Source organism: Macrotis lagotis, chromosome 5, assembly GCF_037893015.1.
Source record: "Macrotis lagotis isolate mMagLag1 chromosome 5, bilby.v1.9.chrom.fasta, whole genome shotgun sequence".
In the NCBI taxonomy this organism is placed as follows: Eukaryota; Metazoa; Chordata; class Mammalia; order Peramelemorphia; family Peramelidae; genus Macrotis; species Macrotis lagotis.
The window spans coordinates 140,438,725-140,453,504 of record NC_133662.1 but is presented as its reverse complement, the minus strand read 5'-3'; the positions used below and the strand labels follow the sequence as shown (position 1 = coordinate 140,453,504).

General features: G+C 37.9%; 1 protein-coding gene across 3 annotated transcripts in view; it reads left to right on the top strand.

The window, feature by feature from the left end:
- The first annotated feature begins 2,491 nt into the window (after positions 1-2,491).
- The window catches only part of MED23 (mediator complex subunit 23), a 50,158-nt gene continuing 37,869 nt past the window's right edge, over positions 2,492-14,780 (top strand). The window contains exons 1-8 of one of the 3 annotated variants that reach the window (XM_074187594.1): positions 2,492-2,669; positions 3,825-3,856; positions 4,034-4,121; positions 8,352-8,476; positions 9,320-9,431; positions 11,549-11,647; positions 12,631-12,732; positions 13,246-13,315. In XM_074187594.1, coding sequence (XP_074043695.1) covers positions 2,622-2,669; positions 3,825-3,856; positions 4,034-4,121; positions 8,352-8,476; positions 9,320-9,431; positions 11,549-11,647; positions 12,631-12,732; positions 13,246-13,315 — 676 coding nt within the window. In that variant the 5' untranslated portion in view covers positions 2,492-2,621. Of the gene's footprint in view, positions 2,670-3,824; positions 3,857-4,033; positions 4,122-6,194; positions 6,344-8,351; positions 8,477-9,319; positions 9,432-11,548; positions 11,648-12,630; positions 12,733-13,245; positions 13,316-14,780 lie in introns of those variants that run through there. The other 2 variants (XM_074187595.1, XM_074187596.1) reach the window with 2 other exon arrangements.

The following is a 14,780-nucleotide window of genomic DNA, read 5'->3' as shown; positions in this document are numbered from 1 at the left end:
AGAAGAATGGAGAAAATGTACCTCCTTCCTTTCATTGCAGAAAGGTGGGACTATGGATGTGGAGTATTGCATTTACTGTCTGATATATTAAGATTAATACATTAATTACATTAATACATTAAGGTTAGTGTTGATTGCTTTTGCTCCTCTTTCATTTTAAAAGGAAAGACTCTTTCTGTGATAGAAAGCAATGATAATATAATACACAGACTGTCAGGTGAGGCCGTCGAAGTCAGGAGGAAGGGAGTTCAAATCTAGCTTCAGATACTTGACTCTCACTAGTTGTGTGATCTTGGGCAAGTCACTTAACCCTGTTTGCCTCACATCCAGGGCTATCTCCAATCATTCATATCTGATTCATATCTGGCCACTGGATCCATATGCTTGTCTTGGCATCCATTCCCCTGATTAATAGGGAGAAATACATAGCATACGCCACCAAGAAAGGGCATAGGACATGATCAAACATAGGAAATAAAATGTCTTAGAAATAGAAGGACATATTTTCCTCCAGATTTCTTTCTATCCAGATAGGGAGGCTACATTCTGAAATGATGATGATGATGATGATGATGCAGAAATTATAGAAACGTAATGATTTTATTTTTGAGTTGAAAATGTGAAGAAAAAATTTTTTACAGTTGAAAATTCTTAGGACTTAATTGAATTTACTGGCAAAACAATGTCCTTCACACTTTTAGGATTCTTCCTTTTAGGACAGTCTATACTATCTTAAATAATGCTTCCCCCCCCCCCCTCCAAGTTCATGTGGTTACTTGGAAAATGGAAGAGTGCATATTTGAAGTCTAATCTGTTGACTACCAGTCTCAGTGTTCACCATATTGCCTCCTGGATGATGCATATTAAAATGTTAAATATTAAATAAATTAATTAAGGCTGGATACATGCACATGAAATGGATTTGAGCGAGGGTTGCTGAGCTGAGTCGCCAGCCTCACTTTCTCCTCCAGAGATCCAGTGGCCAATCAGAACAACTGGAGATGGCCCTGGATGAGAGGCAGAGTTAAGTGACTAGCCCAAGGTCACACAATAAGAATTAAGCAATGTTTGTCCTTTATTTTTGAAGAAGACCATGCTATCAAGGAGGTAATACCAATGTGAGGGGCAAAAGTGCTGACTTTTCAGAAACATAGTGCTAAATTAGTCTAAGCCATAGGCCTCAGTTTCTATTCAAGAATCAGGTGACCGTGAGAACTGGATCTCTGGCTAGAAAAATTATGTCATCCTAACCATATAAGATATAAACAAAGACATAAAGTTAAATATTAAATAAATGTATTAAGGCTGGATGCATGCACATGAATTGGATTTGAGTGAGGGGGTGCTGTGCTGAGTCGCCAGTCTCACTTTCTCCTGTGGAGTCACTGGGTCCAGTGGCTGGATATGAATCAGGACAACTGGAGATGGCCCCGGATGCAGGGAAGTCAGGATTAAGTGACCTGACCAAGGTCACACAGTTAATAAGTGATTGGGGCCAATATTGAACTCAGATCCTCCCGACTCCAACCCCAAAGTCCGTCCTAACCTTGAGCCACCCTGCTGACTAGTGTCAATTAAAATAAAAGGCTAAAATTCATTTTCAAGATATTAAAAGGTGGCACAGTGGATAGAGCACCAGCCTTGGGATCAGGAGTACCTGGGTTCAAATCCAGCCTCAGACACTTAATAATTACCTGGCTGTGTGGCCTTGGGCAAGCCGCTTAACCCCGTTTGCCTTGAAAAAAACCTAAAAAGAAAAAAAAGAATTTTTCTAGAACATTCCTTTCCTAGGAATTCACAGAGATGAGAATTGAATGTTGCTGTAATATTTCTCCAGTTGACCAACTAGGTGGCACAATGGAACAAGGCCGGTTCTGAAATCAGGAAGATTAACTTCCTCTAATTTGGAAAAACAAGATATAAAATGGGGCTTCTTAGTTTCTTAAATAGGGTTCTTGAACTTGCTTAAAAAATATATATTGAAGGGGGCAGCTAGGTGGAGCAGTGGATAAAGCACCAGCCCTGGAGGCAGGAGGACCTGGGTTCAAATCCGGTCTCAGACACTTAATAATGACCTAGCTGCGTGGCAGTGGGCAAGCCACTTAACCCCATTTGCCTTGCAAAAACTTGAAAAGAAAAAATCTCTGCCAAAGAGATCATGTCTATATTGCCTTGCAAAAACCTAAAGACAAAAAAAAGAAAAAAGAGAAAAAACAAACAAAAAAAAAAATCACACAAAGGGGCGTGAGCCACCAGGGAGTCCTTAGAAGCCCCTACTGCGATAGCGCAGGGCTGGAAGGAAGTGAGGAAACTTCCGGCGGGGTGGGGCAGGAAGTGAGCTGTTATTGCAGGAAAGCAGCCTAGGAGGGCGGCGCCTCGGGGGCGGAGCCTCCGCGTGATTGGCCCGGCTCCCGGAAGCGGCCGGCGTTTCCGTCAGGGAGCGGGCCTCCTTCCCCTCGGCGCGGCGCCGGCACCGCGGTGCGGGGCCTCAGCCCGCGTTCTGCGCCGAGGGAGGGGCCCGGGCGCGCGGCGCCGAGCTCGCGGCGCCCAGGTTGCAGCCTCCCCGGGCGAGCGCGGGCCACGATCGGAGGAGGAGGAGGGCCGCGGGCCCGGCCGCCGCCATGGTGCAGATGGAGACGCAGCTGCAGAGCATCTTCGAGGAGGTGGTGGTGAGTCCGGCCGCGGGGAGGGGCGCCCCGGGCCCGCTGGGTTCCACGGCTGCCGCGCGCCGGCCCGGGGCCCCGGAGGAGCCGCCCCGCGGGGAGCCGGCTGGGTCACTGCTTCGGAATCCCGGCCGGCGCCTCCTGTCCGACGGCCCGGGACCCACGCAGGACGGGCCGGGGCACGGCGTTGGCCGGGGTTCTAGCGCGAGATCCAGAATCCGTGGGCTTTTGTGTTTGGCTCCTTGTAGAGTCATCTGGCCAGCCGGCTTATCGGAAACCGAGCTGAGGCAGCGACTAGCAGAGCGGGGCAAGCCTGGGTTCAAATCCGGCCTCGGACACTTAATAATGACCCAGCTGTGTGGCCTTGAGCAGCCACTTAACCCCATTTGCCTTGCAAAACTTGAAAAGAAAAAAAATCTATGCTCAAGAGATCATATCTATATTTAAGGGGCAGCTAGGTGGTGCAATGGATAGAGCACCAATCCTGGATCAAATCCAGTCTCAGACACTTAATAATTACCTAGCTGTGTGGCCTTGAGCAGCCACTTAACCCCATTTGCCTTGAAAAAACTTGAAAAGAAAAAAAAATCTATGCTCAAGAGATCATATCTATATTTAAGGGGCAGCTAGGTGGTACAATGGATAGAGCACCAGTCCTGGAGTCAGGAGCACCTGAGCTCAAATCCGGTCTCAGACACTTAATAATGACCTAGCTATCTGGCCTTGGGCAAGCCACTTAACCCCATTGCCTTGCAAAAACCAAAAAACCCACCACCTTTTATGTAAAGCCTTGCCTGTTCTTTCAACTATTAGTGTTAACCCTCCTTCTCTCCAAAATTATTTTATGTTTCTACATATATTTCATATACTCATATTCACAGCATCATAGAGTGAGAAGGGATTTTCGAGGCATCTAACCCAGTCCCCATATTATTTCTTATAAGCATAGGTCTTATATAATCAGTGCTTGTTGATCACTTGATAATTCACTCCAAGCTGGTTTTAGTCCTTTATTTTGAAAAAGATTCAATTTGACTAGTTGAAAGGTAAGTGGTTTATTGCAGATCATACAGCAAATAAATTAGGAGAGCCCAGACAAACTGGGAATATGTTTAAGTCCTCTTAACATTTAATGCAGTTTTTTCCTTGTTTATTTTACAGAAAACAGAAATCATAGAAGAAGCATTTCCAGGGTAAGTATAACGCAAGATAAAAATTCTTTTATAGCATTTTGATTTTTGTTTTGTTTTTTTTTTCTTCTCTAGTTCAGTGTATTTGAGTTAGCATCAGTAGATGAGAGATCTGCCTGGAGTGGCTTTTAATGATGGTGGCTATTTGTAGAAGATAATAGCAGTATTTTCTTTCTTTAGCATGTTTATGGATACACCAGAAGATGAAAAAACAAAACTTATTAGCTGCTTAGGAGCATTCAGACAATTTTGGGGTAGCCTTTCTCAGGTGAGTACTAAAGTTTAAATACTATTTCATATACAGTATTGAAATTTTAAAATACATTTTACATATACTATCATAGTTGGTCCTTATAAGCTCTATGAAATGTATAAAATAATGATTTTATTATTAAACTTTTATTTGATCAATGAGACAAGTCTCAGAAATGTATACAGTTACTTGCTCTAGGTGAGGAAACAGGATTAAAACTCCTTTATGTTACGTTATATTGGTCTAATATATAAGCAGCCCTCCATACAGTTCTTGAAGATTCTAGGAATAGGGGTTCTGTAGACCATTCTCATGTTTAACCATTTTGGGGAGGTGGTGGATGGGAGTAAGATTCATTATGTCAACTCTAACTACATTTCAGTGTCTTAAATCCATTTCCTATAAAGCATTGGAAGACCAAAAAGTCAATTTATAATTAACAACATAGGAGCCAAGCATCCTTTTCATTCAGAAACAGCGGGAGTTAGCAGTGCCCTAAGTAAGGATTTATTTTAAGTTTTTTGTAAGGCAATGGGGTTAAGTGGCTTGCCCAAGGCCATACATTAAGTGTCTGAGGCTGGATTTGAACTCAGGTACTCCTGACTACAAGGCCAGTGCTCTATCCACTGCGCCACCTAGCCACCCCCTAAGTAAGGATTTTTGTACCTGGAGATACAAAAGATAATAAAGATACTCTCATTCGAGAAATAAGGAAAGACAGGAACACTGATTGAAGTGAAGGCAGGGACTCACTCCTGTGGATTATCTGCAGAATCACATCCATTTTAAAGGTAGGAAGGTTGCCTTCTAATCTGGTTTTGCCATAGTGTAGCCTCATGGCGAATCACTTGACCCTTCTCTGAACCTCAGCTTTATCATTGATAAAATAGCAGAGTTGGACTAGATGAGAATTTCTTATCTTAGAATCTGTGATCTTGTTGTTGAAAAAAAGTATTTTGGAATATTTTTTTTTTTCTTTGACTTTGCATATTTATTTTACAATCCCCCCCACTTTGCTTCCCTCCCCATCCCACCCCACAGGGCAGTCTGATAGTCTCTACATTGTTTCCATGCTATATAATGATCAAAATTGAATGTGTTGAGAGGAAAATCATATCCTCGAAGAAAAAATATAATATAAGATAGCAAAATTATGAAATACATAAGATAACTTTTTTTAAAATTCAAAGTAGTAAGTCTTTGGTCTTTGTTAAATTCCACAGTATTGGTATTCTCCATTGCAGATACCCTAAAATTGTCCCTGATTATTGCACTGATGAAATGAGCAAGTTTTGGAACAGGATTTTTTTTTTTTTTGGTAACCATATGTATTTTATTTTTAAGCATTTATAAACATTAATGAGAAGAGGGACTTCCATGGCCTTTACCAGACTGCCAAAGGGATTCATGACACAAAAATGTTAAAACTTCAAGATCTGAAATAGATGATTTCTAATATTCCTTTGTCACTCTTAACATTTTCTGATCACGCACACCTTACTTGCTTAGCCATTGACTTCTCCTAGTATATATTGTGGTATAAATTTAATTAATTTCCTCCCAGTAAAAACTTAAAAATAATCATGGATTGTATTTATGAAAAAGAGAAAATAATATAAGAATTAGACAAGTGTATCATGAGATAGGATAAGTATATGGGAAATAATAACAAACCTTAAGTTTTATTTCTTACGCTCATAAATACTTGTATAGCTTGGGCAAATCATTTAGTCTTTCTTTGTACCTCAAGTTCCTTATCTGTAAAGTTGGGGCTGACAAACTTCTTCCTTGTTAAATCAATAACTAGCACATATTGAAGACTCTTTGTACCAGACAGGGCCAGCTAACTAGGGCAGCAGATTGATGCTATGATTGTGGAAGCAATACATATATGTTCATCCTTCATATTCCAAGAGGACTAAATGACATCACTGGTGATCGCTTGACTTGGGATGTGAATTGAATTTAACTGAGGCAGAGTTGCACAAAGTTGTCAGCCTCTTTCTTCTTGGATTATCAAAATCCAGTGGTAGTACAAAAATCAAGATGACTTGAGAATAAATTGTTCTCATCTTCCCATTCCACCAGGGGAAGTCTTCACAAGCTTGGGGTAGACATTACCCAATCTCACCTATGTTTGAGGCCTGTCACTTACCTTCAAACTAGTTTAGCCTGTTTGCCAAGATGGTTCACCAGGGTGTGGTCATTGTGCATTGTCCAGTTTTGTGGAGCTCCAGGTAAGAATTGGTTGAAAGTAGACTTCAAAGTTGAATTAGCAGCCCTGAAAATGGTTCAGCAAATCTAGAAATGCTAGTCCTCCCTCATAATACCAAATTCTCTAGTACATATGGCACTACACAAAATAAGGCAACACTAGAGTGGGGAAGAAATATTTTTTTTTCTACTAGTATCCCTTCCGTAGGGTCTAAAAAAGTTAGAGGCAAACATTTCCTTTTCCTTCAATTTAACATGATCCCTAAAAAACTAGTTGCTTTCCTCTTAAGCTAAAATTGGGGGCGGGGGGAATCTAATCTTTAAAGGCTAGGGTATCACTTTGCCAACAAGTGACAGGCAGGGGGGACAGTTTAAGGTCTGACTTAGAAGAACTGTCAAGCGGGCACATTGTGATGCCTTACTGCCTTTGGGATGGAACATCAAGAATCCCCTTGTTGTTGGCATAAACTACTGAAGTGCCCTATTCCCACAGTGATACCCTCCCTTCTGCTATTGTAGAGTTGGGCAACTGGAAATTGTACATCAGGGAAAGTGATGCACAAATGGAATGTATCCCCATTGAAGTGGGGAAAGACATGACACTCAAAGAAATTATTGTTCTTGAAGGGGAGGTGCTCACTATTTTTTTTTTTTTACATTTTAGTCTTGCTTTATTTTTTTTAATTGAACATGTGAAAGTTTTTCAACATTTTTTAAGTTGCCTGATTTCCTTCTAGCCTCTCCCACCCCCCACCCTTGACCATGAACAGTCAGGTGAATGTTGTACATACACATTTGTGTTTAACATAAAGATTAGACAATTTTGATATAAAGAATTAGGATTGGGGGGCAGCTAGGTGGCGCAGTGGATAGAGTACTGGCCCTGGAGTCAGGAGTACCTGAGTTCAAATCCGGCCTCAGACACTTAATTACCTAGTTGTGTGGCGTTGGGCAAGCCACTTAACCCCATTTGCCTTGCAAAAAAAAAAACAACTTAAAAAAGAGAATTAGGATTAAGGGAAAAGAACAAAAACCATGAAATAGGAAAGAAATACATAAGAGAATTTTTTAAAAAAGTAGTGTTCATTCAGATTCTGAAGGTTGTGATTTGTTTTGTTTTTCTTCCTCTGGACGGGGATAACATTGTCCATAGCCAGTGTCCTAGGGTTGTCCTCTCGAACTGCTGAGAGGAGTTGCATCCATCAAGGTTGATTAACTCACAATATGGTTGTTAATGTGTACAATGTTCTCTTGATTCTGCTCCCTTTGCTCAGCATCAGTTCCTGTAATTCATTCCAGACTTCTCTAAAGGAGGTACTTATTATTATGGATCTTCTGGTAGCTTCTAATTCAAGCTATTAAGTACTTACTATGTGCTAAGCACTGTATTTAGTGCTAGAAACAAAGCTATGAGAAAAAATAGCCACAGAAATTTGTTGAAGCTATAAACCTCTTTTCTCTGTCCATTTCTATGATGATAACCTGTTTCTATATTACACACACACACACACACACACACACACACACATTGTAACTAGGGAAAGCTTAGTCAGACTGCTTTTAAGTCCTTTGTCCAACCTTCAAATAGTATTTATCCTTCAAAACTATTCACCTGTTCCTTTTTTAAACTTCCTAACATAAACTCCACCAGGAATCCCTTAAAATAGCACATCTTACCAAAAAAAAAGACCCTGATATTTTGAGGAGAAAAAGGATAATAGTGGTATGAATATTACACTTCCCTTTCTCTCACTGATCTGTAAGTCTTTCTTTCCTTTTATTAATTTATAACAGAGAAACTATGAATGAAGACTCCCAGAGACCATGAGAATATTTTCTAGCAGTGTATTCATTTAAGAACATTTTGCTCTAATTGGATATTAGAATACCTGAATTATTAAAATATATGCCTTAATTTTTTATCTTATGCTTTATTTTGGTTAATTTGTATTTTTAATCCTTAAAACTGAGTATTTCAATTACTTATGAACCACTAGCAAATTATAGCTGTAAACATTTGCATTTTTCCAGGAATCTCATGAACAGTGCATCCAGTGGATCGTTCGGTTCATTCATAGTCAGCACAGCCCTAAGAGAATATCTTTTCTCTATGACTGCTTAGCAATGGCAGTGGAAACTGGTCTTCTTCCACCCAGGTTTGTCTAATACTTAGAAAGGACAACCAGGATGCCTTTACCTAGATTGACACTTATTGATAATATACTTACTATAAGGGATTTAGTGGGAAATTTTGACAAAATGAATATAATGCTCCCTGCACTATGATGAAAGCAAATCTCAGTTATTAGAGAAGAAAGACAACATAAAGAAAACCTTCAACTAGGTCCACAGTCATGACATAGCCATCCTGGTTTCTTCATATAAAGTTCAACTTCACTGATTAAGACTGTGGCTGTCTTATTCACATATGGGACAATCCCTCTTAAGTTTCCTTCCTACCTCAATGATGCTAATTATTCTATGAGACACCAACATTTGATTTCCAGGCATCATCATATGACTATGGAGCTTTTCTTTGGTAAATCCTGGAGATTTCTGCCTTTTAAATTTCCTATGGTAGCTTTGTTCTCTCAAGTGAGAAATCAAAGCCTAGATTTCTTTTCCTTCCCTTACGATTCTTCTGATTCCAAAGGGAGAGCAAGCTCCCAATTCACAATACACAAAGATTATGTGATAACAGGGGAGATAGTACTATACTTTTATATAAATGTGTATATGTATGTCTATATTTTGTAATAAGCAATATTGATTTAATTACATTCCCTTTGAGGGAAGATAGTCCTTGTAATAACACAATTCTGGGGAGTAAACATATCCTTGTACAGTTCACACAAAGAAGAGATTATGGAAATTGCAATCAGGCATGATCAGCAGTTGTTATAATGACCTTATCACCTCCATAGCCCTGATTCATATTAGATATGTCTTGTTTCTTAAATACAAACTTCTGTCTCAAAACTAATAATTCTTTTCTATAGGATGGTTTGTGAATCCCTTATAAACTCTGACACACTTGAATGGGAGAGAACACAACTTTGGGCATTGACATTTAAACTGGTTCGGAAAATAATTGGTGGTGTGGATTATAAGGTAATATATTTTTAGTTACTTGGAATGATTTTTGCTTTATAAAGTAAATTTTTTAATGTGGATATTTCATTTTTCATGGTGGAGGTATTCTCAATTATGTTTATGTAAGGGAATTTATTTTCTAAATTCCTGAAAATGCTCTAAAGAATTGTTATATTTTAAAACTTGGAGCTCAAAAGTTTATTCGAATTGTCATGCCTGGTAAAATTTTTTCAGACCCATAGAGAGTATACAAGTGCTCTCAGTGTCTTTGATCTTATGAGCTGCAACCAACCCACAGTCCTGGAAAGGGACAATTTGTACAGAAGAAATCTATTGAACTATGTTAATCTTATTTTTGTTAGTAGTTATATAAGAGTATAGCCTCTACATACAGAGGAAAGTGTTTGAATGCTTTTTTTTTTGATAGTGTCAGACATTGTGATGGGCACTGGATATTACAGACAAATGACACAGTCCCTGCCTTTAAGGAACTTCCATTGCATTGGGGCAGAAAATTGGTATATACAGAAAATATGCAAAATACAAGATCGATTTTGGAGGAAGGCATTAGGAGCTGAGTAGATCAGGAAAGGTATAAAGTGGAAAGAGGAACTGAGTCCTAAAGGAAGCAAGAGGTTCCAGAGGTGGAAATAATAGGGAAATGCATTCCAGGCCTAGGAGACAGTAAGAAAGCATGAATATTGGAGATGTTCCATGTGAGTATTTGCAAAAAGATGAGTTTGGATAAAATGTAGAATATAGAAAAAAGAATAATGAAAAATAAGGTTAGAAAGCATTGTGATGCCAGGTCCTGATTGTGAAAGTCTTTAAATGCTAAAGGGACTTACCTGAAGTCATACAGCTAGCAAGTATCTGAGGCCAGTTTTGAACTCAAGTCTTCCTTATTCCAGGTCTGGTGCTGTGCCACCTCATTAGATATGAAAGATATGTAGGGTGAGGGGAAAATGAAAAGTGGGGTTGATTTCAAGATTTCAAATCTGGATGACTTGAAGGATGGTGGTATACTGTACAGAAATTGTAAGTTTGAAGGAAAAGGTAATGAATTCTGGCTTGGACATATCGTTAGTTTGAGTTGCCTACATCTCCAAATTCAAATTTTTGGAAAACCCAATTTTGATGATGGAAGATTAGAGCTCAAAAGTAAAATTAGGACTGAATAAATAGTTCTGGGAGACATCAGAATGGTGATTACAATTAATACCTTGTAAGCTAATTAGATCACTAAGTAAAATTAGATCACTAAGTAAAAGAAAAGTAAAAGGAAAAAAAGAGCTGGCTCTTGGACAGAATATTAGGGACTCTGTACTCTGCTTGGAGAAAGTTTTTAGAAGAAAGATCCTACTATCGTGAGTTTGTATGATTAGAGGAAGAATCAGCTTGAAAACAATTACAGAGCAAATAAACAAGCATAAGTTATGATTAAAAATAAGAATGTGATATTCTTTTGACTTTTATTCCAGTTTCCCAAGAATATTTTCTGTCCTTGGACAATTAGAGGGAAAAGAGTAAATAGAATAGGGTAGGGTTAGTCAGAAAAGAATCCAATATAGATAAATTTTGAGCCCCATTTTGTACCAGATCATCAGTTATATAATAGGTCAAGAAATCAATATGACTGTAAAAAACAGGAAGAGCATTTCATATGAAGAAAATAGAATAAACAAGAAGAAGGAAGAAGAAACTAGAATTAGTTTATAGAGGACAGGAAATAAATTGACAGTTATGGGGAAATGTTTACTGATTGAGGAGTTTGGTTTATTATCTATGCTTGAAACTTTTCAGCCATGTTCAAATATATTTCCTTTTTTTTGACATTTTATAGGCCTTTTTAAACTAGATTGAACTTAAAATATAATCCTATAAATTGCAAATACTGGGTCTGGCTCTAGAAATTCAGAGTAGTTAGTGATAATTATGTATATTATAAAGCATAGAGATAGCTCTTTCTTTCCTCTAAGACTTCTAAGTAATTTGTTCTATTTAACCAGTATTGGATTATTTTTGTTAAACTATAGATAAATTCTTGAACTTATATCTGGCATATTTTAAAGCATTGATGTGTTTTGACCAGTTTTTTCTTTTTTCTTCCTGTATTTTCTTCCTCCAACCATCAGGGTGTACGAGATCTCTTAAAAGTGATTTTGGAGAAAATTCTAACAATACCCAATACAGTAAGCTCAGCTGTGGTACAGCAACTTCTAGCAGCAAGAGAGGTAACTTACATATGTGACTGAATTTTATTTCTTACTATCATTTCAAAGAATAATTCCAATTCATTCAGTCCACAAGTTTTCAGATTTCTAGGCTTCATGGACTACCAGAGTGAAAAAATCTTATAGACCTCTTTTCTCTATTCTTTTTATCGCCAATAAAAGGAAGAGAGGGAAAAAAACCTCATTAATATTAACAGAATTGCATTACTTTAAATTAATAAATAATCATGATTATGGAATCCAATGACTTATTTTATTTTTATTAAATATGAAGTTTGATTAAGGCAAGTATAAATATTGGTATAGTATAACTTTAATGACATTATAAGAGACCTATGGACTCTCTGCTGTGCAGACAACACTTTAGAAACTTGTGATCTAATCCCATCTCCCTCTCCCTTCATCATTGGCCTTATTTTGTTTGTTTGTTTTTTTTATTTAAATTTTGAGACTGAGAGTTCCTACCTTGTTCAGACTGAAGTACAGCAGCTATTCATGGGCCCTGTCCCACTGCTGATTGGCTTGGAAACTTTGCCTGCTCCACTGCTCCCAAGTGGAAATTTGTTCTACTTTACGCAGGTTGCTGAATCCCTCCTGGGAGCTCACCATGTTGGCAAACCACTTCAGACACCCAATTGATTTTAACCCTTCTACAACTCAGAACTTTCACACTTGAGCAGTCCACCAACCTCAGTCTCCTCAGGCACAGGAAATAGAGTTCTATGCCCCTGTTCCCAGTCACTAACCCTATTTTCAAGGCTTCCTGTAGCAAGAAATCAATCTTTCAGCAACCTTCTCCAGCATTTTAGTAATTCTTATTATGTGGAAACTGTTTCTTTTTACTTAAACTAAATCCTTCATGCATAAATTAATCTCTAATGGTGCTAATTTTTCTTTTTAAAATCTTTGATGGTGATTCGACAATGAAAATTCTGTCAAAGAATAATTGATTTATCTTGAATCAAATTTGTATTTTATCACAGGTTATAGCTTATATTTTGGAACGAAATGCCTGTTTACTGCCAGCCTATTTTGCGGTGACAGAGATCAGAAAATTATATCCTGAGGGGAAACTTCCACACTGGGTAAGTTTTGTCAATTCCATGGTTAGGGTTTAACAGTTAATTGTGATATTGCTGTACTAATTTGAATGGACTTAAATATTGGCCATAAAGATACTATTTTCCAGTACGTTTCCCTTCCACACTTTTTTTTCTTATGAATATAGAAGATGGAAAATTTATTTAATTTTGTTCATTGATTTTTGAGAGTTTTATTTGCCATAGAGTAGATTTGTATGTATTCTTAAATATCAAATAGTTCAAAGTGTAGCCTGTAGTCAGAGAGCCAGATTCTAAACCAGGAAAAACTGATTTAAATCTTTCCACTAACATGTATTGTCTTTGTGGCCCTGAGCTCTAAGTAGCTCATTAATAGTGGGAGAAAACACTCTATAAAATGAAATCATATGTTCTTTTCTCTAACCTTATAACATGTGACTATGCATTGCAGGAAAATGTGAAGTAACAAATTTTATGCAAATATTCTTTGAGATTGAACCTTGCACACCAAATCTGCCTTTTTTTTTTATTTTCAAGTTATTAGGCAACCTCGTGTCAGACTTTGTGGATACCTTCAGGCCCACAGCAAGAATAAACTCTATTTGTGGTAAGGCTAAGTTAAAAGGTAAACTGTTACTATCTATATTAGTTTCCAAATTTATTGTGTAGCTTTTGAATTGTAGCAGAAGGAAAGTTTTTCTGTCTCTAAGCATTTTGTTTTTCTCAAGAACATTGATTTAATAAAAAATTTACCTTGTGTTGTAAGGGGTACTTTTTGTCTTAAGAGTAAGAAGAAAAGAAGGAAGAGGACAGCTATTGGGTCTTTCTTATTAGCTTTAAGTTAAAGTCATCTGACTTTATTCCTAGTGATGTGGAGAGAAACAACGTTATTATAAGATTTCCAGAGAATTCTGGATGGCTGCAGCATACTCCTAGTCAAACTTAGACATTTATCTGCTTTTATTGTCTTCTAATTTGACATGCTCTGTTAGGTATCTTGTATAGTTTAAAAGAACTACACAGGTGGTTTTTCCAGTGTGACCGTACTTAGATATTCTGCAGGACACATGGGGATCAAATTACCTTCAGAAATGGCTTTAGCTCTTCAGATATAGGCCAGTGGTTTTCCAAATGTTCAACAGATACAGTCTTCTTAGGCCTTCTCTTCTAGGGGCTCATTTCTCAATATGTGTGTGCAGGAGAGGGTTGAAATGTCAGTGATATACTTATATTTCAACATAGGTCTCTTATTCTTCTACATGCTTAAAGGTAGAACTAGGGCAGTAGAAAGACAGTAAGTATAAATTGCCAGATGAAATGGTGATTCTCCACATTTGAAGACTGGTTGCTTTCCTTTTTGTTTTTAAATTTTATTTATTAAGGCAATGGGGTTAAGTGACTTTCCTAAGGTCACACAACTAGGTAACTATTAAATGTCTGAGGTCAAATTTGGACTCGAGTCCTCCTGACTACAGGGCCGATACTCTACCCAGATGCTCTACCCACTGAGCCACCTAGCTGCCCTTTGCTTTTCTTTTCTATTCATTTCCTTTCACTTTGACCTTAGCTTGACTTCCCACCTCCTTTCCCTCAGTCTCAATTTGGTATCTAGTACAGGAAATGAATTGACAGTAAAGAGAGGTTTAGTGAAATATTTCATATCAGTGAAATATCTGTTGTTTCTTGCAAAAGTGAAAAGTTGGGCAGACATCTTCAACATCATCATCATCATAACATTACGGTTGTGGAGCTTGGTGATTCTGGCAGATCATGTAGACCAATTCCTTCATTTTACACATGAGGAAACCCAAATCAGTGAAGTGGCATACTGAATTTCCACAATAAAGTATTAGAATCACTTCTAAAGCCCAGGTCTTAATACAGAACCAGTTATTTACCCCCTTCCCCAGTGATTTGTGATCACTTGGGTACAAAAATAGCCTATGAGGTTTGAGCTTGTATAGACTCTTCATGAAGGCAGCTAACTGTATTAGTATAATTTTTTAAGAATATAATCCAATTGTCATTATTCGGTTTTGGGAATGGATAATATTTGAGAATTGAATTAAAAT